Source organism: Bactrocera tryoni, chromosome 2, assembly GCF_016617805.1.
Source record: "Bactrocera tryoni isolate S06 chromosome 2, CSIRO_BtryS06_freeze2, whole genome shotgun sequence".
NCBI lineage: Eukaryota > Metazoa > Arthropoda > Insecta > Diptera > Tephritidae > Bactrocera > Bactrocera tryoni.
Window position 1 is genome coordinate 13111804 of NC_052500.1, and position 24547 is coordinate 13136350.

At 31.5% G+C, this 24547-nt stretch overlaps 2 protein-coding genes across 12 annotated transcripts in view; one reads left to right on the forward strand and one right to left on the reverse strand.

Annotated features, from left to right (window-relative positions):
- On the reverse strand, nucleotides 1-9753 carry LOC120768031 (PIH1 domain-containing protein 1). The gene is made up of 5 exons (XM_040094522.1): nucleotides 9579-9753; nucleotides 9397-9508; nucleotides 526-1217; nucleotides 255-398; nucleotides 1-190 (listed from the first exon to the last, which is right to left on the reverse strand). Exons 1-5 carry the CDS (start codon nucleotides 9645-9647, stop codon nucleotides 152-154), a joined length of 1056 nt encoding a protein of 351 aa, XP_039950456.1. The 5' UTR covers nucleotides 9648-9753; the 3' UTR covers nucleotides 1-151.
- The window catches only part of LOC120768030 (multidrug resistance-associated protein 1), a 25003-nt gene continuing 4514 nt past the window's right edge, over nucleotides 4059-24547 (forward strand). For 2 of the 11 annotated variants that reach the window (XM_040094520.1, XM_040094512.1), the window contains exons 1-12: nucleotides 4060-4190; nucleotides 10091-10303; nucleotides 10363-10674; nucleotides 10741-11040; nucleotides 11099-12013; nucleotides 12106-12243; nucleotides 12890-13036; nucleotides 14535-14619; nucleotides 14689-15508; nucleotides 15579-15735; nucleotides 15820-16027; nucleotides 19740-19960. In XM_040094520.1, coding sequence (XP_039950454.1) covers nucleotides 10250-10303; nucleotides 10363-10674; nucleotides 10741-11040; nucleotides 11099-12013; nucleotides 12106-12243; nucleotides 12890-13036; nucleotides 14535-14619; nucleotides 14689-15508; nucleotides 15579-15735; nucleotides 15820-16027; nucleotides 19740-19960 — 3357 coding nt within the window. In that variant the 5' untranslated portion in view covers nucleotides 4060-4190; nucleotides 10091-10249. Of the gene's footprint in view, nucleotides 4191-10090; nucleotides 10304-10362; nucleotides 10675-10740; nucleotides 11041-11098; nucleotides 12014-12105; nucleotides 12244-12889; nucleotides 13037-14534; nucleotides 14620-14688; nucleotides 15509-15578; nucleotides 15736-15819; nucleotides 16028-16752; nucleotides 16974-19739; nucleotides 19961-20872; nucleotides 21094-22842; nucleotides 23067-23406; nucleotides 23628-24547 lie in introns of all 11 variants that reach the window. The other 9 variants (XM_040094518.1, XM_040094513.1, XM_040094515.1 and 6 more) reach the window with 8 other exon arrangements.

Genomic DNA, 24547 nt, shown 5'->3' on the forward strand with positions numbered 1-24547 from the left:
TTTCTGTTAAATTTAATACTTTATTTATTTGTAAATTGAAAAAAAAAAACAATAAGTTGAAAATTCCGTGCACCTAATTTATATACTAAAAATTATGAATGAGTTAAACTCTCTAATTGTACACATTTACATCTGTTGATGACCATATACTTTAATGAACTGGATATACAGGAATACGGACTTGAAGCATCTAGAATTAAAAATTTAAAAAATTAAATTAAGTTTTTTCTTTTTCTTATAGTATTTTAACTAACTTTATTGGTTTTGTCGAAAATTGCCCGAGTACGTTCTTGATTCAAGCGATAATTCACAAACTTATCAAACATATATCCATGTTTCATAGATTCCAATAAAATGCGATCTTCTCCAATATCCAGTGTGATTTCATTTGACGATATCTGTGGTGAAAATAATGTAATTATTACAAATTACGGTATTTGTCAAACAAAATATTTTTTACGAAACTGCAGTGATCTAATAGTCCAGAGTACACATTGAGATTTGGTCTCACTTTTTACTACTTACACATTTTGGTAGATAGAACTCCGCCTGTATTTCTTGAACCTCCTCTTTGGCCAATTTAGCACGCAGCTTAAACTCCGGCACTGTGGATCCAGCTAGTGATATTGCCTCTTTAATCTTGGAGGAATTCAGCTTTAATTGTTCTGATTTCTGCTTTAGCACATTCATCTCATTTGTATCAATCTCTTGGACCAATGGCACATTCTTTCCGCCACTAGGTTTTCCAAGTTCTTCCAATTTCCTTTTGTCTTCCTCAGTTGGTTGTTTATAAGAGTTCAAAACGGTTTTAACATCCTTATTACGTACACGATGCCGCACCAGTGTACCAATGAATTTTCTATTTTGCAATATTATTGATTTCTCGACTTTTATTTGTACATTATATTTATCGTTTAGAGCTTCGGCAATTAGGGCCAGGAAAAAGTCTTTAAATAATAAGGATTTTTGAATTTTGACAAAGAAGGTGGGATTAATCGCAATATCGCAAACATCTACTGAATTATTTGATTTATCCTTAGTTACACGTGGATCGGAAATACTCATGGGAATACGAAAGGAGCTGGGTACTTCCGATTGCAAAATGTCAGCCAACTGCTCTTCGGTAATGTCCTCCGGTGGCGGTATTTCTTCAGTTTGACAAACATTGATGAAAAATTTATCATTTGTGTTCGTTTTAAAGCTTTTGATGCAAATTCCTGAAATAAAAATAAGTGTTAACAAGTAATGAAGCGGTAGGTTCGGGTGTAACCGAACATTGCATTAAAGATCATTTACTTAGACTAAATTTTATTGCTACATTTGAGTTCGCATCATCTAAAATTATTTATTTATTTTTATTTAATAAACATTTTCAAATGAGATATATGTAAATACATTTGTGATATCGAGTCAACCGTTGTGGATAATTTCAATATATATTTAGTTGTCGTTAAAAACGTTAACCAGAGGATCGGAATTCATTATATTAGGGGTATGCGGTTTGAACCGAAGGCTAGACCAATTCCATTCCAATAAGTATAAAAATTATAACCTTTATAATTGTAATATTATAAACGAATGTAAAGTTACGAAAATACCTGCCAAAATTATTTTATATGTATTTTGCACACATCTATATGTATGTACAAATACATAAATATTCAACTTTAAGAGAGTGAAAATACATACACATGGCGTATTTGTAAATTTCTTAAAATGGGTCACATCATGTGTATATATTATTGTTAGAAAAGCGTAAGAGGTTAACGATCATAACAAAGCGAAAGTTTTCAGTTGAGATAGTTTAAGCATGTTAGCTATAAAGAAATTTAGCAACACATGTTACATATATCGTACTAAAAAAATCAAAAATAACTGGACTGCAAAATTTGTCTTTTAAAAATTAAAACATTCTTAAACAACATTCGACTTGAATTTTATACACAACACTCTTGAGATATTATTATTGAGACAAAAAAATTAAAAGTAATTTAAGTAAGTTATGTAATACGAAGGCGCATTCATGTTCAAAATCTCTAAATCTAAATCTGAATGTGTTTGTGGTAAAGAAGTCGACAACTTGTTCTATGTTTCAGATAAAGAGTGTAGAGAATGTAATATGCCACTGGAAAAATGTATTATACCTAAGTAATAAAATATATTGATTATCGTGTGGATATTTTATAAAACCTATGGCTATGTGAATCACATACCTGTAGGTTCTCACAAATTTCCCCCAACTTACATACTTGAAATATATGATTTAAATTGATTAAAGATATCACTTAAAGTGGCACACACACCTCCAAATCGAACCTTTGTCAAACGAATTTTTGCAAGTTGGCATTATGATTCGGAAATATAATCTATTCTATAAAAACATGTACATACATGTATACAGGTATTCAACATTTAAAGATACACGTATAAAAGATTCAGGTGCATTTTGATGTTATCTTAAGGGGGTAAGATTTTTGTGCAATGATTGTCTCTTTAGGTTTTGGTCAATAAACTATTAGCGTACTCTGTATACGTCACAATTTTTATTTGCTAGTTTATATTGACTAATATTCTTATGGCTATCACCACCATGACTTCTGCTTTCGCTATAAAACTAGCGAAAAGAATTAAAAATCAATTGAATGTTGTTATGTGTTGCTAATTAAAATGGGTTCAACAAATACGATATTAGGAAACACAATATTGACTACTGATAAGAAACATGAAGTGACTCACGTGGAGGATTTGAATCCGATCAATGAACTTTTTGTAACTGAATAACGGTCGATATGAGTATGAAACGTTATTTTTTGTAACATAACTTAAATTCCATAGCTGATAAAGAAATATTCTCTATGACTTGTAAATAAGAAGTCTTCTTAAGGATTACCATTATTACATGCATGTATACATACACATGTATATATAAACATGTTTGTATTTATCAATTAGTTATTTTGAGACATTGATTTGTATATGTATATTCGAATCTGTCATGCAATTGTTGTTGTTGTAACGGCAGAATTCTGCTGAGTTGACAGTCCTTGACCGGATAAAAAATCCGGCTCCGTTTCGGTTACGTTAGACCCAACTGTCGTGGGAACGGATGTTGTATAGATCGTTATTGGCTTTTTACAAGTAAATTATTGATTTCTATAATATTTAATTTTTTAAAAACACATCTAAAAATATATATCTAAATATTCTGGAGAAATCCTCCAGTATCATACAATTTATTTTCAGGATCCTCCGTTTAATCATCCAATGTGTTTGAAGAGCTATTGTAAACCCCAAACTTATGCATCATACCAATTCAATATCGGCTATTTTAGTTAATCAAACTATGACTTTGCACTTTTAAATTACATAAAATGGCAAAATCAGAAATACTCCCACTAATACATACATATGCAATACCCAGCAGACAAATGGCATAGTTCTTAGCAACAACAAATATACAAATATGTATGCAAGTACGGAATCGATAAAAAACGTTACATTCATTAACACACATTATTTTCTATTTATTTTGTAATGACGCAGCATTTGAATTTGTTTGAAAAAAAAAAGTTAAAACATAATGAAACTTTAGTTATTTGCATATTTGTTACTAGTGTGGGTTAAATGACATTAGTAGCCCAATCACTTCAAAACCAAAAAGTTCCCGCAAATAACTTCTACAGTGAATTTTATTATGTAGATATGAAAATAGATACATACATGCATACCAAATACGTACACAAACCACTCGTGAAATACATAGAAGCTTATCTCTGTACTTCAACTTCTCTCAGTCACATTTTTAGCTTTTGCTCACACTTTTTAGGCAACTAAGAGCTGATTGCGCTCCCAGCAACTGGTGGCCCAGCGCACAATTAAGACTACTTGGAGAGGCAATAATGGTTTATGCCCCATCTTTATATTTTCTAGCTGTTAAGTTCATACAAATGTATGTACATATGTATATCTGTAGACACATTCCAACTAGCCATCAATAAATAACAAAAACATTATTGCTGCTCGTAAATGCCTAACAGAAACGCAACCGCCAGCAGACAAAAAGGTAGAAGCGTTAGGTAGTTCAACCAGTTGGTGCGAGGTGCTCGAACGCGACGGTACAAAGCTCTTTAAATTGTGGACTAGTCAGTGAAAACGAAAAAGTACGATCTTTTGAACTTCAAAAAAAAAAGGTAATGTGGAAGTGAAATTTTTGTATTTAATCGCTATTAGTGTTTGTTTGTGTGCTGTTGTGTCAAACTCTGTGAATCGCAATTTTAACATTTTGATTTTTGTGTAAATTTTGTGTGCAGAGAAATATCTCTAAAGATCGTGTTCAACCAAGCAAAGAGAGTCACGAACAAAAATTCTCATTATATATGTACATGGCCAAAATGAAATGCAAAATAACGTTAAAAATCCCCGATGTGTAAATATATATGTAACAAGAGAATGTGCCGCGAATGTTTGAAAAAAAAACATCAAAATTCACCGGTAATTAGAATTTTGATTGAATTGCACAATACTCAGTTGATACGGAAGAAAAAAACTTAATTTACAACTCAATTATAAAAATTCACTAGTTTTTAATTTCAAACAAGTGGGTTGTTTTTAAGTGGTGCAGGTGACTAAGTCTTTTTTATAAGGTTAGAGGAAGTATTTTTCGTGCTCATTCATTCTTACTACAGATATGTGGGTACAAGTACATTTCTGTTCTACATATTACATATCTACATACAAATGAATCAATAAAAGCATATCTATTTGGTATATACAAACACGCATATACATATACTTTTTTATAATAATTTAATTGCCAACGTGCTGATTGGCCTTGATGATAATTCTAAATTATAGGTTTTTAGTTTTGTTTGAAGTTATAATGGTTTAATGTGCACTACCACAAACAAAATTGTTTGTTTTATACTTTACATTTGAAGTGAATAACGGAGGCTTTAGGCTTTATTTTTACATATTTATGTTCGTACACGCTTTAGGCTTTATTTTTACATATTTATGTTCGTACACGCAAGTGAAGTTTTTTGTTTGGATTACGATTCTTGAAGCAACTGTTATTAAATACACCGACCGGTATATACATACATACGTACATATGCATAATTACGTAAAGGTTTGACTGTGTTTGTGTATTATACCTGAAATGTTAATAATTTTGAGGATCGCAATGTGACTGCTATAATTGAAAACCCGTTTATTTAACTGCTATAAGTTTTTATACCCTGAACAAAATCAAAAGCATGGTGGAAAACGATTTTATTTGACAAGGTATCTTTACAAAATTTGAAACAGACTATTTTCCAAGCCAACACTACAATCTCGGCATAAATTTTTTCGATCGGATTACTATAGCATACAAACTGTCTGATCAAAATAATGTTTTTTTAATGGAATTTTTTTTATTTGTGAAGGGTATTCTAGCTTCGAAACGAAGTTAACGTTTTTTCTTGTTAATGAATATTGTTTTTCGTAATTAAGACTGTAAATATATACAGATACATATACATATGTATGTATGTATATGGTATTTACTTTAAGTCAAAAATAATAAATACAGCAGAAACTGTCAAAATAGTAAAAGCATTGACAACTTAATTGCTTTTGATTCCTAGTCCATACAATTTTTTAAAATAATCACATACTTTTCTATATGCTAAATCTTATAAATGTTTTTTTGAAAATTAATAAAGTAATATATTATATTAATGAGTATAGTAATTTACACAAAAAAAAAAATACCACATAATAATACTGAGAATAACATACGAACAATTTATAAACAAATTCGAAATAATTTTTTTTATTAGTTGCTTTGGAAGGCTAAGCAAAAACAACAGAAATATAAATTGCAAACAAATTTGAATATTTTTTTAAATCTTAAATTTTTCTTTACAAAATTTTTTTTTCATGCGCGATCTAACAAATAAATTACATATTTTCATGAAAACATCAAGAAAAATAACGTAAATTTAAAACAAACAACTCTTTACTACTAAGCCGAGAAGAAATTATTATTATTTGTTATGTGTATATTATATGAATATCAAGCACACGTACTGAACATCCTTATCTACGAGCTTTATGGGTGTTTTTATAACGATAAGATTTATCCAGTTATGGACTAGCAGGAGAAGCAACCTTGCGACAAACAATTGTTGACTTGAGCGTAATAAACTTGATCAACAAAGCGTACCAAAAGTAAATAATTAATTGTAATATAACAAAAAAAATAATAAAGTAGGGGTTTAGAAAGGATTCAAGTAGGAAACTCATTTCCTTATTGTGTCAATTGGGGTATTTCGCGTTGAAAGCGTCAACAGCAAGAAGTGTGCAAGAAAATCAAAGATAAACAAAATTACGCAATTTGGGCGTCCCGCGAAAAACATTGTACTATATAAATAGCCTAAATATACACGATTGGGAATAGGGAAAACGTGGTATGGCATGCAATTTTTCAGCTGTATCACTATGAGTTTCGAAAAGCAAGAGAACGAATGGGGAAGCCTACTGATAACAGTTGATACATATGTATGTATGTGCATTTATAGGTGAACTCTCTCCCAATTACGATAAGAAAAATGCAACCTGGATAATCGTAATCGTAAAGATTAAGGAAACCAGTGTATATATGTATATATAAATTTACCATAAAATATGTTTTTCAACAATAAATCATACAGTAATACAGTTGGCGTCCAGGCATGAAACATGTAGCTTCACATTTTTCACAAAAACGTCGCTAAATAAATGTGTTTAAACTAAATAAACGAACTGTTGTTGATATTGAGAACTGTGCGCAAAATGATGACTGAATGCACAAACAAACAAAAAGTTTGCTATATACATACATATGTATGTATGTGTGTACATGCATTTAATACGGTATGAACATTTCATATTGTTACGAAATTACAATGAGTGCTGATAAAAATATAATCATATTTATAAGAACTGACATATGGTGTGTGTTCCAGACGAGCATATACCCTAAACAACACAAATTAATTTGTGAAATATGTAATGAAACCTCTAATAATATTGGTATTTTCTAGTATACGCGTGTACATCATTTTTGTTAACTAGAATACGGTTTAGTTTCTATGTACATAGATGCTTCATATTTGGCGATTGATATGAAAGCTTTTTTTACCAATACTTCAAAATAGAGAGTCGATAAGATAAGATTTCATAGTTGAAATATGGTATAGATAGAGTAATCTAAAAAGCATTACCCATGTAGTTGAAATTCAGATTACTTTAAAGTTCTGGTTTTTTTCTCTTATTGTCGGAGCCACTTAAATATGGAACAGCTCAAGGTAATTGATTTTTTCTTACAAAGTATACATTTAAAGGGTGCAAATTTCGTAGGTAGTATAAGAAATACATCAGCATTTATTAACAAAGAGTGTCAGCTTATCTCTAAGAGTTAATCAACGCTGAATTTTGCACGCATAAAGAAGTGTATATGTACATCACATCTGTAAGAATAAATGCAGAATATTAAATAAATGTAATTGATTAAAATTCGCATACGAAAAGCAGTGTTATACATACATTAATATGTACATACGCATCAGTGATCTTAAAAATAAAAATGAATTAAATCTATCGGACGAACGGGTTCGGTGTTGTATCAATTGGCTAACTTGCAGATTCTGCGATCGAACAACATAAGACTTTAGAAGTTTTTAAAAAATTGCTTTGGATTTGCTTCTGCTACAGAAAACGTTAAACAGGCACAGGTTTCCGATACACATACATACATAAATATGTACATTATTAGTTGTGTATATATCAATGCGTGAAAACAAATTTACTTTAAGTATGTTTATTTAAAGTCTTGAATTTCAAAGCCATATATTTTGTCAGTCGGCACATTTATTTGTATATGAACAGTGTGGGCATTTGAATTATGTACATATTTATAATTTATGCAGCTTTGTTAGTGTTTACCCGTATCACTTGGATTAATTGCGAAATCGAAGCTAGAATTTTTAAACACTATTTGATGGAAATTGAAATATTTGTTAGCATACCTCAATATCTCATTATCGAAAAGAATCTACTCTCGCACAATTACTAATTAACTTAACATACTTTCGCATGTATTGTTCTCTTCGTGGTCATTGCAATGATATTACAAAATAAATTACAATCTTAACCCAATTTTAAGAGTTTATTTTTGAAGAGACTTTTCAGCACAATTTCTTTTGTTTGCTTTGCTACTTATGTACTAAAAATCAAGAGATTTGAATGTTAAGAATAATATCAATATTCGACTTTCAATTCTCATAAATTGAAATATAAATTTCTCCAATTTTAAATGTCAATTAATGTTGAACTTTAGTAAAAATATATGTATTTTAACATGTGTTCGTATAAATGTAAGTGCTTAAGTATACATGTTTATATAAAATCATGCACTTTTTGCTCAGCTCAATTACTTTCGAAGAAAATGTCAAATAAAAACTCGTCAACATGTGCTCTCTGATACAGCTTCTAATATAGGAGAATAGTTTCACATATGTCTATATGTACACCTATTTTAATGTTTTGTATAACAAGATCTTATAGTAATAAATATACATATGCATGATAATTTCTTTAAACATTTTAAGATTTCACTAACACATTTTTGTCTTTGGGTAAAATTCACCATTCTTGTTTCAGAAACTTGTTTAGCTGCTGTCAGTAAACTGTACTTGAGTGCTTCTTAAATAGCAGATAAAACCTGAGGCTAAACTGCTTAATTTTACTTCTTTCAATATTTTATATGGAAGATAAAAAACGCTTAGTACATATTAAACATGATCGCTGCAAAAGCACATTTTTACTAACATACCAGTAAGACTGATGTCATAGCATTTATGAAAATTTAAATATAAAATAAACATAAATATATTTCTTTATCTAACATTTTAGATATACGCACTCATATGATTACATATAAGTATTTCCGCGGTTTCACACTTGATATATTTTTCTCCTTCTCGATACCAAAACGATTTGTTCATGCTCTAGTCAATTTCAATTACAATTAATTAAAATGCATTGTGCCAATCAGCAGCTTACTAGGCGTTTGTAATTGTTTTCACAACCAATTATTATTGGGTTGCCGACAGTTTCAGCCAAGCGTCTTGTTTAATTAACACATTTGTGGTGGAATAATAGTAAATTTAAATTATGTGAAAGTAAACATTTCTGTATATATCACTACTGCATTTTCTACATAAAAATGTATTAATTTATGATGCGAGTAGTTGGAAAAGTGAAAAAAGAAGTTATACTTTATCTTTCATGATTTTGCAAATCATCAAGAAAAAAAAACACAATTGATAAGATACCACCAACCTCATTAAAACATAATATTTTCGTCATTACCTGGTTTAGGCTGAACAACTTTATATTCACGTGGTGGTGCCAGCGATTCATTTAACCCATCACTATCTTTTGTGCCAGAAAAGTATTGTTTGAGTTCTTCTTCCACTTCATTCTGAAAACGAAAATTTTCAGTGAGAAATTAAATAATAACCGTGCTCTTTATTTGTAGCAATTTCACTTACCTTGACAAATTTTAAATTCTTTTCAAGTAGGCTTTCATCCGCATCTAAAAAGTTCTTTGGATGAGACATTATTGGCAAAATGTAATTTCTGTAAATAAACACTAGAAAATTCTTTACAAGTTGCAAAACTCTAATAAAAATGAAGTTGATAAACAAACTGTACAATGAAATAACTACTGTCACCGAAAATGACATTCGTTGACAGCAATTAGCTTTGTTCGTTTTTTCAGTAACGCAGAAATATTTTGTAGACTACATAACAGGGTGTTACAAATGATTAGATTAAATTTAAAGAAGGGAAACAAATGATTTTATTTATTCGGCTTTAGTTACTCATAAAAACGATGTATATAGATCGTGTAATAGAATATTTTGTTCTTTAAATTATCGACTCTTTTTTTTTGTATCTCTGGAAATTACGATATGGTTATCAACATTTGTAATTTTTTTCTATAAATTGAAGTCATATGAATATCTCTGTATAACAGCTGTTTTACATTTTCCAATTTCAGGTTAGCAGCTAACTAGCTGCGCGAAGGCCAGTGTTCGATTTGACAAATTACTTATTTTGTTACAAAAAATTCATGCTTATCCAGTTATTATAACAAAACGTAATTTTATTAAGAAAAAGCAAAGTGTGTTAAGTGTTTAATCCTGCTTTGAAGATCAAAATGACAGATAGTGGCAATCATCCCATGGATGAGTTTTGCGGCTCAGAATTTTGGGTAAGTTACAATACATTGCGATTTTTCATTTAAAACCTTTTTTTAATCTATTGTAATAGAACGCAAATCAAACTTGGTGGACCAGTGACCCAGATTTTACAAAATGCTTTGAAAAGACTGTTCTAGTATGGGCCCCATGTGCATTTTTGTGGGCTTTCTGCATATTCGATTTTTACTACTTGAAAGCAAGTTTAGATAAGAACATCCCTTGGAACAAACTTAACATTAGCAAATTGGTTTTGAATAGTGCTTTGCTTATTCTTTCGGCAACCGACTTTATTGTCGCTTTAGTAAAGAAGGGTGATGAGGCTACAGCCTCGTTAATCCATCCTGTTGATATCTGGGGTCCTATTATAAAATTTGCTACTTTTGTAAGTAACAATATTTATATTACTTACCCCTTTAAGAATTCATTATATATGATTTATTTGTTTTAGTTGTTGCTGTTCATTTTTATACCTCTGAATCGAAAATATGGTGTGCAAACGTCCGGCGCACAATTTCTTTTCTGGTTCCTGCTTGTAATATTTGCAATTCCTCAATGCCGCACCGAAGTCCGTGAAAGTAACCAGCGAAGTAAGATATTGAACTCTGACATTGCAGACAAACCCGACTATTCGTGGGATGAATACAATTATGTTAGTTACATGATTTATTTCGCACTTTCTTGCGCAATGCTATTGCTGAACTGTTTTGCCGATGCCATGCCCAGAGAAACTAAATACAAACGGACGAATGTAAGTTATTCAACAAATGTGCCTGACTGGTATATTTAATATAAATTTTTCTTTGTAGAACGAAATACCGGAAAGTTCGGCAAGTTTCTTGTCTCGCGTGACATACACTTGGTTCGATGGTATGGCATGGAGAGGTTATCGAAATCCATTAGAGGAGAAAGATTTATGGGATTTGCGTTCACAAGACAGCTGTAACGAAATCATGCCAATATTCGCGTACTATTGGAATAAAAGTGTGCACAAAAATTATAAGAGCCAAACACCACCACAGCCCAAGGCGCAGTATAGTAATGGAAAAGTGGAATTTGAGAACCCCCATGGGCGTTCAGAAGAGAAGAAAAAAATCACATCCATAATGCCACCTATTATTAAATCATTTGGAGGAGTCTTTTTGCTTGGTTCCTTACTGAAATTTATCTGTGATTTACTGGCATTTGCGCAACCTCAAGTGCTCAGTTTAATTATAGGTTTTGTGGAAGATTATGCCGACGAAAATGTCGAAAAACAACCCGAATGGAAGGGTATTTTCTATTCTGTGCTCCTATTCATTACAGCTGCTGCACAAACATTTATCCTGGGACAATATTTCCATCGCATGTTCGTCGTTGGCTTGCGCATTCGTACTGCACTTATAAATGCTATCTACCGCAAAGCTTTAGTCATCTCAAATGCAACACGCAAACAATCGACAGTGGGTGAAATAGTCAATTTAATGGCTGTAGATGCGCAACGTTTTATGGATTTAACAACGTACATAAATATGATATGGTCAGCGCCGTTACAAATTGCCTTAGCCATGTACTTTTTGTGGCTCCAACTGGGGCCTTCCGTATTGGCCGGTCTTGCTGTGATGATCATTCTGATTCCTGTTAATGGTGTTATAGCCAATCGCATTAAAGTATATCAGATCAGACAAATGAAGTATAAGGATGAACGTGTTAAACTAATGAACGAAGTGCTCAGCGGCATAAAGGTGAGGATATTAGTTAACCAAAGCTATAATAAAGTGATTTTTTTTTTATTTATATCCGTTTGCATTACAAGACTAAATTATTTGGGTTTTAGGTGCTTAAATTATATGCTTGGGAGCCAAGTTTCGAAAATCAAGTGCTGCAAATCCGTGAGAAGGAAATAGAGACTCTAAAAGCCGCTGCGTACTTAAACGCCGGAACCTCGTTTCTCTGGTCATGTGCCCCCTTCTTGGTAAGCTGATATAATTTTCCGAAATACCAACATTTCTTTTATTTACAGCACTATTCGTATGTCTTACGATAAACACGAATAAGTAAAATGTACATGTTTTTTATAATAAATTTTGCATTTAAAAGGTCTCCTTAGTTACTTTTGCTACATACGTTTTATCAAGTAATGAGAATCAGCTAACGGTATCCAAAGTATTCGTTAGTATCGCGCTGTTCGAGAATATGAAACTACCGTTGGCTACGCTGCCAATGTTATTTATCGATTTGGCTGAGGTAAAACATCAAATTTGTACGGATTGGTGGAGAAAAACCTCATAAAAACATCAAAAGAAAAACAAAACAAAAAAAAAATGAACTCACTCATTAACTACTATAATGCGGAGCGAATATCTATAGCAATGATTGCAAAACACATTAAGTGCAAAGAAAATACGTAGTTTCCACAACATTGCTTCACATTTGAAAGCAGCATTGGTGGCAGTAGTCGTAGAAAATGATTACAAATAAAAAACTCAAGGCCTCTAGTGCATATACACATGCATTTCTAAACTTTCTTCTAAAAGTTAAAATATTCATTAGTTCATATGTATTCACCGTTTCACTATGATAACAAACAAATTTCTTATATTTTATTTCTGCCCTTCTAGGTGTCATTGGTCACTTTCGGTACATATGTTTTAATTGATGAAAACAATGTTCTCGATGCAACTAAAATATTCGTTTCATTATCATTATTCAACATTTTGCGCTTTCCATTAATAATGTTGCCCATGTTGATAACCAACATGGTTCAAGTAAGTCGACCTGATTTATAATTGTGTTATTACATGTGTTGTCGTTGTTTTTGTTTTTGTGTTTACTCTGTTGATAAACGATAAATCGTTTAATGTGCTCAGTTACATACATATATGTACATACTTATGTAGATGTAAATTAATTTGTAAATATTCCCTGTTGCAATCCTTTGTACTGAAATTTGTAAATATAATGATATTTAAAAATAAATTTTGCTTAATATCTATTACACCACTCCCCAACTGACTTGTAAAGCGCTAACTTTAATATTTTTAAGTTTAAAAAAATATAATTAATAAAAAAAATTAATTAATTAATCAAAAAAAATAATAATTTTAAAAAAGTTTCTAAACAAAATTTCAAAATTTTTGCTGTTGCTGACAACACCCACCGTACACTTGTTGTTTGTTCGGGTAACCGAATTTTTTTATACTCTTGCAATTTGTAGACTAAAATCAGCCGCATGTTTCAGACTCTTGAAGATCAGTTATATGGTGCCTAAGGCAAGTTTTTGTCCAATTTTTATTAATTTTAGGCATAAAGAAACACTGTTATTAGAAAAATACGCTCTCTCCATTTCATTAATATAACTCCGACATGGGTCAACTGAAAGTTTGAAAATCTTTAAATTAGATACATATATGGGAGCTAAGGGCAGTATTGACCTGATTCAACCAATTTTTAGTTCAATGTACTATATATTATTATCAAGAAAATATTTCATTAAATTTCAATAACATATCTCACATATTCACCGATATTTTCGGCAAAAAGTTAGTCATACGCACTGGCATCCACATCGGACTCGAGATGGCTAACCACAAAGCCACTATTTCTGCAAAGTTTTATCCGAATATATTTATTGGTGCTGTGTAGTGGAAAGTGAAAGAATTATATGGAATCTAAAATTGTGACATATGGGAGGTAGAGTGCTTCTAGTGCCCATTTTCACATCGTGACATACGATCGTTAGGATCGGTGTATAACGATTTTGGTTTCAATTAGTGGAGTAGTTGCGGAGATATGTGATTTCATCTAAATGTGGGCGGTGCCACGCCTATAAACAAATTTTGACACCGGGTACAAAATATAATGTTTCTCTCTCTCTCTCTCTCTCTCATAATCCTGATCATAACCCTATATACAACTCTATTACTTTTAGGTGAACACAACTATTGTACTCTGAAGCACCATGTTGCAAGAGTATAACAATTGCTTGGTCGCTTTTCGAAATTCACTATAAGCAATTCATGTATAATTGGCTTAATTATAACGTTTTTCAATATCTTGTAGCATATAGCACTTGGTTTACTGTCATATTGTAGTTTTGAAACTAAAAAAAATACAAAAAAATATTTTCATTTTTCGCTTTTACTAACAAGGAAATTGTTCATTACTATATGTGCATACTCAATGTATGATAAATTTTATTCAATATATAAACTAACTTATATTTATTTCTACAATCCTTTTACACATCACCAAAATAAAACACAGACTCAAGTTTCTGTGAAACGTATTAATAAATTCATGAACAGCGAAGAATTGGATCCAAACAGTGTCCAGCATGATCCCAAAGAAGGTAAATATGATGCGAAACTTTATTGTGGTTCACTCCTAACTAATCTCATTAAAATTTTCTAACTTTCAGCCGATCCAATGATCATCAGAAAAGGTGCCTTTTCGTGGGGTGATGGAGAACAGACGTTGAAAAACATCGATTTGACAGTGAAGAAAGGCACATTGTGCGCTATCGTTGGTACAGTTGGTTCCGGCAAATCTTCACTCATACATGCGCTGCTTGGTGAAATGGACAAATTGTCGGGTCGCGTAAACACAGTGGGCAGTATTGCATATGTGCCGCAGCAGGCATGGATCCAGAATGCCACACTACGTGATAACATTCTATTTGGCTTGCAATACGATCGTAAACGTTATAATCGTGTAATAGATGCGTGTGCCTTACGTGCCGATATCGACATGCTGTCAGCTGGCGATCAAACTGAAATCGGTGAAAAAGGCATTAATTTATCTGGTGGTCAAAAACAGCGTATTTCTTTGGCACGTGCCGTATACAGCAATGCTGATTTGTATTTACTTGACGATCCATTAAGTGCTGTGGACTCACATGTGGGCAAGCATATATTCGAAGAGGTGATTGGACCGAATGGTCTGTTGGCGAAAAAGACACGTGTACTAGTCACGCATGGCATTACATTCTTGCCGCAAACAAACAATATATATGTAATGAAATTGGGTGAAATTAGCGAAAGTGGCACCTATCAAGAATTGTTGGCGGGCAAAGGCGCTTTTGCGGAATTCATTATACAACATCTGCAAGAGTCTCCTGATGAGGGTGATTTGGATGAGATTAAACAACAATTGGAGGGTACCATCAAATCGGAAGAACTTCTGGGCACATTCGAAAAGGCCATTTCCTTAGCACGTACTGAAAGTTTGTCAGATTCTGTGTAAGTTTAAATATTAGTTGTTGCAATTTTCAAGGCATTAATCTGTTTTGTATTTATATGCGTAATGTAGTTCCGTGAAGTCGCTAGAGAGCGGTAAAGGTAGCTTACGGCGCCGCAATATTGGTCGTCAAGACTCACAGACTTCAGCAATTTCAACATTGTCGCAAAAGAAGACTGATTTGGAAGAGGGTAAACTAATTGAAACCGAAAAATCAGAAACTGGTGGTGTGAGTATTTGTGTTTATATATGTATTTTATTTCCTTACGTGAAAAATTTACGATATATATATTTTTTTTCACCACCAATACAGGTACAAATGCATGTTTACAAGCATTATATTAAAAGTGTTGGCATTTTCCTGTCACTTGCTACCCTCGTTTTGAACTTCATCTATCAAGCATTTTCGATTGGCTCAAATTTGTGGTTGACAAAATGGTCGAATGACAAGGCTGTGGAAAACGACACGGGGCTGCGTGATATGTACTTGGGCGTTTATGGCGCTTTCGGTTTTGGTCAAGGTAAGCACAATGTTCTCTAACTCTATACACTATACACATAAGTAAATGTAAATTTATATTTTTTAATCTATTAAGTGTCTAGTGTTTTTATGTTTCTTTTGAATTTGTATGTCTGCCTGGCGTTTCATAAAGCTTCTTTATTTAATGCATTTATTTTGCTATTTTCTATAATTGGAATTATTTCATTTTGTACATACCATATTGAAAGGTACCAGGGTATTTTTTTTTGTGCTAGTCCAAAACATTTATTTTCGTATTACTTTATGGTCTCATTATTTAGTATATATTACTTATTATTTTGTATTTTAGTTACTTATTTTCTATTGAATTCACCCTCTATTAAATGCTGGCCTTTGAAATACTAACGCTTCTCATTTGCAATATTGCTGCCATCATTTCTTGCACTCCTAATCCTCGTTCAAATTTAAAAGAAAGTTTTATTCAATATATATTAAGTCCCCTACTAACATTTGTTAACACTATTACTAGACTAGAAAGCACAAAATTTCTTAATTTTCAATTTCACTGGAAACTTCTATGCCTACTTGCACGTTTGTAAATACAAAGCAATTTCATCTGCTACGTATGCATATGCATACATATGCACCTAAATGCATAATATTCAAAGCTTGGCACAATTATATGGTACTTGGTTTAGCGGGTAAACGTAAATCACGCGGTTATATTGATTTTATTAAACACTTCTTTCGAACACAATAAAATAGTGCTTGGGAGCTATCTTGCTACACTTGCCATTTCCATCGGCTGCCTTTATTGCTCGAAGGCATTGCATACGAACCTTTTGCATAGTGTTTTCCGATGGCCTATGGAATTATTCGATACAACACCATTGGGAAGACTGGTAAATCGCTTCGCGAAAGATATCGATACAATCGATACTGTATTACCGCACAATTGGAGCTCCGTCATGATGACGGCTTATTCGGTAACTAATTTAGAAACAAAAAATATATATACATTTCAAGGTTAATAGCATGCAAACATGGCTTTCGACTATAAATAGCAAGAAGTTTCAACCTAAAGGCTAGAATGATTTAGAGAGGGATATCTCAATAATATGGCGTAATCAACATAACTGTTTACAGTCGAAATTTGTGTACCCTTAATATATTTCATATGCATCAATGTTTTTTTCTCACATTATGAAATATGTTACTAAATACTATCGAACAATGAACTTACAAAAATAAGATTTTTTTTAAACACGCGAAGTTGAATTTGGCTAACATTGGAATTCATATGCATACATGTATAGCATACATAAAATTTCATCTGGAACTAAGGCATAATTAAACCAATTTATACTCGTCAGACGAAACATTTGTTTCCGAAAAGTATTGATATTAACCAGTGTTCCTTATTTATCATAGCATATTTCACTATTTGTTTACTATAATCATCAATTTACCTAAGTCTCACCTCAATATTTTATAAAACAGAATTTTGTATATACAATTCATACACGTAGTACCCAAACAATTGATTTGCATTTCTCGATTAAATTTATATTTCTGTATGTTTATTATACCAGATTTATGTGCATACATACATACGTTACGTATCACTCAAAAACATTTTTTTTTGTTACAAAAGCGAAAACGAAGCAGTTCCAGCAGTGTAACTTCTTTGCGCGACTCATACCTCTTCATACATAAGTTTTCTCGAGTTGCTTATTCGCCGAAAAGTTGATGACCTTGCTTAAAATAGTGGTTGCTTACAAGTTATTACATAATTCGAAATATATTAGTGCATTAATACATAATATTTGCTTTTCTGCTTGATGTTGTAATCGCCGTTAGTATGCAAAGCTTCTACTTCGGCCGATGATTGTCCATTGGCATTTTAGTTGTCCGTTGCAAAGGTTGAAATGAAACCACCTAAATTAATATAATTAAATGCTTATTACTAAAATGCATTTATTATTCTTTTTTTTCTTTTAATTGGCTATTCTTTTTTTCACACAAAATGGACAACACCAAATGCGAATAATGCATGCATGCATGTTGTCATATAATCACCTATCCTCAATAGTGGTTTCCAGTTACTTTTCCGTATTGGCTATATCATTGGGTTGTATTTATTCATCGATTATACTACACGATCATTTATTGAAAAACGTTTACCGCTTACCAATGGAATTTTTCGACACTACACCACTCGGCAGAGTTATGAATCGTTTCTCCAAAGATGTTGATACCATTGATAATGTTCTACCACAAAATTGGCGCGTTGTCATATCACAATTTTTCTCGGTAAATTCAATACCAATTGATTTTATATTCAATATTAAACAATGTGAGCTCAGCAAAACAATTCTGAAAACGTTGTTCAAAAGTTGAGCACATATAGTTTAATATCAAAGCTGTATTTGCCATTTGCTGCGCATAAACGAAATTCATATTCCATTAAATTAAATTAATACTCACCGATCAAAACGGCTGTCGTGGGAATTGATTCATATTCCATAAAAGTTTTCGATTAAAATTTCGCAGCGAACAATTTTTCTTATATACAGAAATATTTTACTATTTGTACACAAATACAGCTTTGAATTTTATCAAAATTATTCCCTGCACTTTATAATTTAAAATGAAATTGCATTTATCATTCATATAAAATTCAACATTTTTGCACTCAAAGCATTACATTCGTTCAAAAAAAAAAAAAATCACAATTCTGGAAAATACTGCCGTGATGACAGTCTTTGTCCAGATAAAATTGGTTCGGTAGTGAGAACGGTAATCTACTTTATCATATTTTCTGCTGTTTGGTTACAAAAACCTCGGTGCTGAAAAGTTCAAAGCTTGTGATCCACTGATCTACTAAATTTGTGCGTTAACTTCAACTTCTTTGCTGCAATCTGACTGCAAGTGTTTTCACACCGACGTTCAAAAAATAGTTTTCTCATGATAATTTACTTTGATTATTTATATTTGGAAAGTTGTGCATATACTGTTCATCATCTCAATTGGCACAATAGAAAATTAAACACAATACTCACCATATTACCTCATAAATGTCAAGAAATTAGGTTTATATTGTAAAAATAGCAACTCCTCCTTAAGTGTGTTTGGTTGCATATATTAATCTTTCCTCTAATCATTTCCACAATATACGAAATATTAAAAAAGAAAATTTAATTCCACCCAGTACTTACATATCGTCACCTGAAATGCAAAATAACGTAACAACATTTTCGGAAATTTACAGTGGCATGAATGAAACACGAAATAAAATGGATCATGAGTGAAATAAAATTTTAATATTGGTTAAAACTAGTTTATATTTGATCGGAGAGCCAGAAAATGTTGAACATATGTAATATTATGTAAGTAATTTGAAGTAGTGAAGCGTAATCTATAAGACATTCAATTTCGAATTTTTTGATGATACGTTATTTTGCATTTCAGGTGACTCAGGTAGTTTGGTCGTTTTACATATTAGCGAATATTTATTATATTTTTGTTTTTGTTGTTGAAAATCATTTAGAAACTGTTTCAAAGATACATACATACAATTTAACTATAATACACCTAATCACACTTACTAACCCAAACGTATATTAGCACCTTTGTTTGTGACTCTGCACCAAAAACAAATATTGTCAAAGAGTTCGTTAAACAGATTCTTATACATATAAATTATTTTTACATACAAAAATCACTAAACAATTATACAAAACTCCTTGCAGTTGTTAGTCAAGCTAGCTGTTCGGTCACATTGGCACTCGGCTGTATTTATTGTGCTAAGGAACTTCATAATATACTACTATCGCGTGTATTACGATGGCCCATGGAACTCTTTGATACGACGCCTTTGGGTAGAGTAATCAATCGTTTCTCAAAAGATATCGACGCGGTTGATTTCACTTTACCACAATTATGGCGCACAGTCATAAGTCAATTTTTCTCGGTACTAAATAATTTTCCGTTTCATTAAACATCCTTTGCATAAACGCGCACACATACACGCTCATTACATATACAATACAGCAAAAACCAAAAAAAAAAAATGCAATTAGACAATACTATCGAACCGCAAACTTAAACACACAATTACGAACTCATAACGTTGTCGTTTTGCCCTAAAATCTGTGATAAAAATCTGAATTATTTATCAATATTTCCAAAAATTTGTAATGCAATAATGAAAATTACATGGCGCTAAGTAGGAAATTACGTTGTAATGTGCATTTTTCGTTGTGTTGCAATGTGTTAATGGTTTTGCGTCTTAAAACCACTAAAAGAACTATATGGTGTATATTTTCAACCGAAATGTGCACCAACCTATCTCTTATGAGATAATCTGCTATATATGCTTCACAACCACAAACCGCAGAGAGATCTTATCCTTAAAAATTACTTTACAATTTTAATAGAGTTGCAAATATTGTCGTTACTTTATTTGTAGTTTTCATAATTCTCAGCTGATGTATGTAAATAAATGTAGCATTAATATACCCTCATTGGAATGCACTGAGTATTCGCCTCAGATTTAGCGACTAACCTTTTTTCTGTTTTTTGGCTTCAAGCGCATTTACTTACCGCTTTATTAATTTAGCTTTACTTTTCCTGTGTACATTTGTATATAATTTATTGAAATTTGCATGCTATTTCTTTTGTAATTGTTGCCATAGCACGTTTAATATATGTATTTCCGATATATACATATAATAAAAAAATATTGCTGACATTTTCGAATTTTATGCTATATTTTCTACTTTCTATTTTAACATTCATAATGCTACCAAAACAAATATGTCGCAAAACATTATACATAACATATATTTTGCAAACTTAAAACGGTGAATTTGTATTCGCTTAGTCATATCCCGGTATTTATCTGGACTGTGTTTGGCATTTGGTTGCCTAAATAGCTCCTTGGAAGTATTTGTAATACTGGTTAAAAAGGTAATGCGTTGGCCAACTGAACTATTCGATACAACTCCGTTGGGCCGCATACTCAGCCGCTTCTCGAAAGATATCGATACGTGCGATAACATACTGCCGGGTGTGCTGCAACAATTTATGTCAACACTCTTTGGGGTAAAAAAAACAAAACAAAAATAATCCACTATAACTAAAAAATATTAAAAAAATATATACGTATATTTATGTATACATACATATGTACATATGTATATTTGTTACATTACTGCTTTTTCGTATGATTAATTTTACAAGGCTTCTGAAATTAACAAACGCCTACCAGTATTCCATTCAAAATAATTGGTGTCGGTGTTGCTATACAAATTTAAATTATTGCATGCAATTTAACAAAAAAGGTCGAAACCGACGGCATGAGTGCTTAACATGGCAACGAATAAACTGTAAATTAATAACTAATCTGGACGGTACATTTACTCACTGTGCTCATTTCAATATTGATGCGATTTTTTTCTAATAAAAAAACTTGTCAGAAGATTGATTTTCTTATGGAAAACTGCAAGCAATTTGGCAAAAAAACCTATGAGCCTTTGCAGTTTCTCCAATAAAAGTCAGTCTACTTATATACATGCAAATGCCGCCATTACTTGATTTAAAACCCATAAAAATGCACAACTCCATCAGTTGCATGAAAGTTGCTTTTTGAGTTTAAGTAATTTGTAACTTAACTATTTAAGTATTTTTTTTTTTAATTTTGGTGTTTTCTTTGCATGCTGCTTCTGCTTTAACGCAGTGCTAAGAAAATATTTTTTTTTTTAAATATTTAGTATTAACGGTGTAGTTGATTAGTATCATACTTTATTTTACTTTATTATCGATCATTAGCGTAGTTTATGCGATAGAAATAGAGTATTCAAAAGCCATATACTAAAAATCATTTTTGAGCACTCCCAATTTGTCGCATTGCAGCTATTTTCTTTATATAATTGCTTTAGTATAATTTTTTTCTGGTAACCATTCCATTTCAAATCATTAGCCTTAAGTAGATATAAATTAGATATCACACGTTTTATATAACTGAATATTATTTAATTACTATTTTACATTACTATTATTATTACATTATTATTAATATTACATTTATTACCATAGCTAAAAATTATTGCTTTACTTTTACTATTATCTATCCTTATTTCGTATAAATCTTAAAAATTATTTGCATACATTCTTTTGCAGCAGTTAAATTTTAAAAAATATTTACATACATTTTTTTGCACTACTATTTATTTAGTAATATATTTCTCTTGCCTCCTTTCTATTACATTTCAATTAAAAACTCATGTTTCTCCTTTTTTGCTGTTTTCAAATCAATACTAAAAACATAATACATTTTCGCAATTTTGTAGGCTATGAAACATTTCCAAAATATTAGCGCACTCATGGCAGAAATTTCGGTTGCGGATAACCGTACATACATGCTTAAACACCAATAGCTCTCACAAGCGTTTTAACCGATTTTTAGGTATAGCATGTCTTCTTTTACACCACCATATCTACGTTTACCACCGAATTTTACATAATCGCCATTATATATGTAATACTTGAATAGGTGCAAAATGTTCATAAACATCCAACAATGCGTGAAATTTCGAATTTCTTGAGATTCTTCTACCCATTTCATAAAAAAAAAAATCACATATGGCCATGAGATCTTTGGTTCATCCAGCCCTACAATCTGCTTATAACGAATGGCAGCACAAAGACACTTTTACCCTTTTTCCGGAAATTTCAGTTAAATATAATTTTACTGTGTTTATTTTCCTCAAATTACCGTAAACACTACACATCCCACTCCTTGAACATATCATGGGTGCATATGCCGGAAACTGTGACTGTGTTGAAACATAGGCGTGTTTGCTTATTTCGCTGTCGCACTGGTGTACACTGGCACACTCAAGGCGGCCAAGGAGCTCCATAATGATCTGCTTAAGTTTATAATGCGCGCACCGATTTGCAATTTCTTCGATATCACGCCAGTAGGACGTCTTTTGAATCATTTCAGCGGTGATATGGAAGTGATCGATGAAGAATTACCCGGCACACTGGATAGTTTCCTTACAATAATTTTTATGGTATTTATATTGTTTCAGTTCTTTCAACTTCTTCTTACAGACTTGCAAAACATAATTGCAGCTGTTTACATAATTTATGGTTTGTAATTTTACAAAATTTTATTCATTTTTATTTCACTCAATTCATTTTCTTCGAACATTTAACATTTGCCAATCACAAAGTTTCCATACCTAAATCTGATTTTATTTTTGTTTTTTTTTTTTTTTGAGCCAAAAAACAAACAAACCGCTCAGCCCCCCAGCCCAGCCTAACATTTATTTAATTTAGTTAGCGAGTTTGCACACTAGTGGAGTTTTATATAATATTTAAAACTTATACACTCATATCTCATCCGTATAGCTCTTTGCAGTTACGGCGCATCTTTAGCTGTTGCTGTGGCCACAATTCACGCATCTTTACGAATATCTCACGAACTTTATAGTAGCCTCTTACATTTGCCAACCGAATTTTTCGATATAACGCCCACTGGGCAGATTTTAGATCGTTGCACTAGCGATGTGCAAATATTAGACACAATAATGCCGCTCAATACGCGAATATTTATGTCGACCATGTTTCAGGTACATGCATATGATTATCTTGTGAGAAAACATAAATATAATAAAATGATTATAAGACCTTTCTTTATGTTCACATGATTTTTATAATTCTTTTCTTTACATTTCCAGTTACATACATATGTACATTTATACATTAGGGAGTCCGTTACTTCTTAAGTTAATTGATTTTTTGCAAACGCTCCCTGCAGTTAAAAATAAGAATCCAACGTAAACTAGCTCATTGTTTTCAATTCAATTAATTCTCTTTTTTAATTGAGTGGCATTTTGACGTTTTCTGTTATAATTGGTTCGCTGTTGCTTACATTTTATACGCAATTTTTGTTTACATTTTGTTAGGAAAATTTGTATAAAAACTCGAAAAACTTTTTCCCCATCTTTTTAATTGTAGTCTATTATTTTATTTTTCTATCTCTTTAAATTAATTTATTTTTTTGCCGACCAATCTCTGCAAAACCTTAAACAAAATGATTTTTTATAACCTCATTAAGTATAAAATTAAGCAAGCACAATTCGTTAATGATAGGTATGTAAATAACAAAATGTCTATTAGGTGTAAAATATTATATAATTAAGGATTATATATCACAAATATATTTCTTTCTTTGAATTTACATATAAATAAGTATATTAAAAAAATTGGAAAGCAAAAAAAAATTATTATTTTTATAAACAACTATATACTTACATATGTATGTATAAGTTATTGGTACATTATCGCAAGACCATTTTTAGCTTAGAGTCCAAGCTGTAAAAAGTTCAAAATTGTTAGTTTCTACCCTCTTAGTTGTATATACCACCCATATTAATAAGTTACGTAAAAAGTAAGTTCCTATTAATGCTTTTTGCTAACAGTTACTAGCTTATAAGATCTCTATCTGTGTGTATTGGGCGATCTGTATGCATTTAAGAATTTAGTGTGT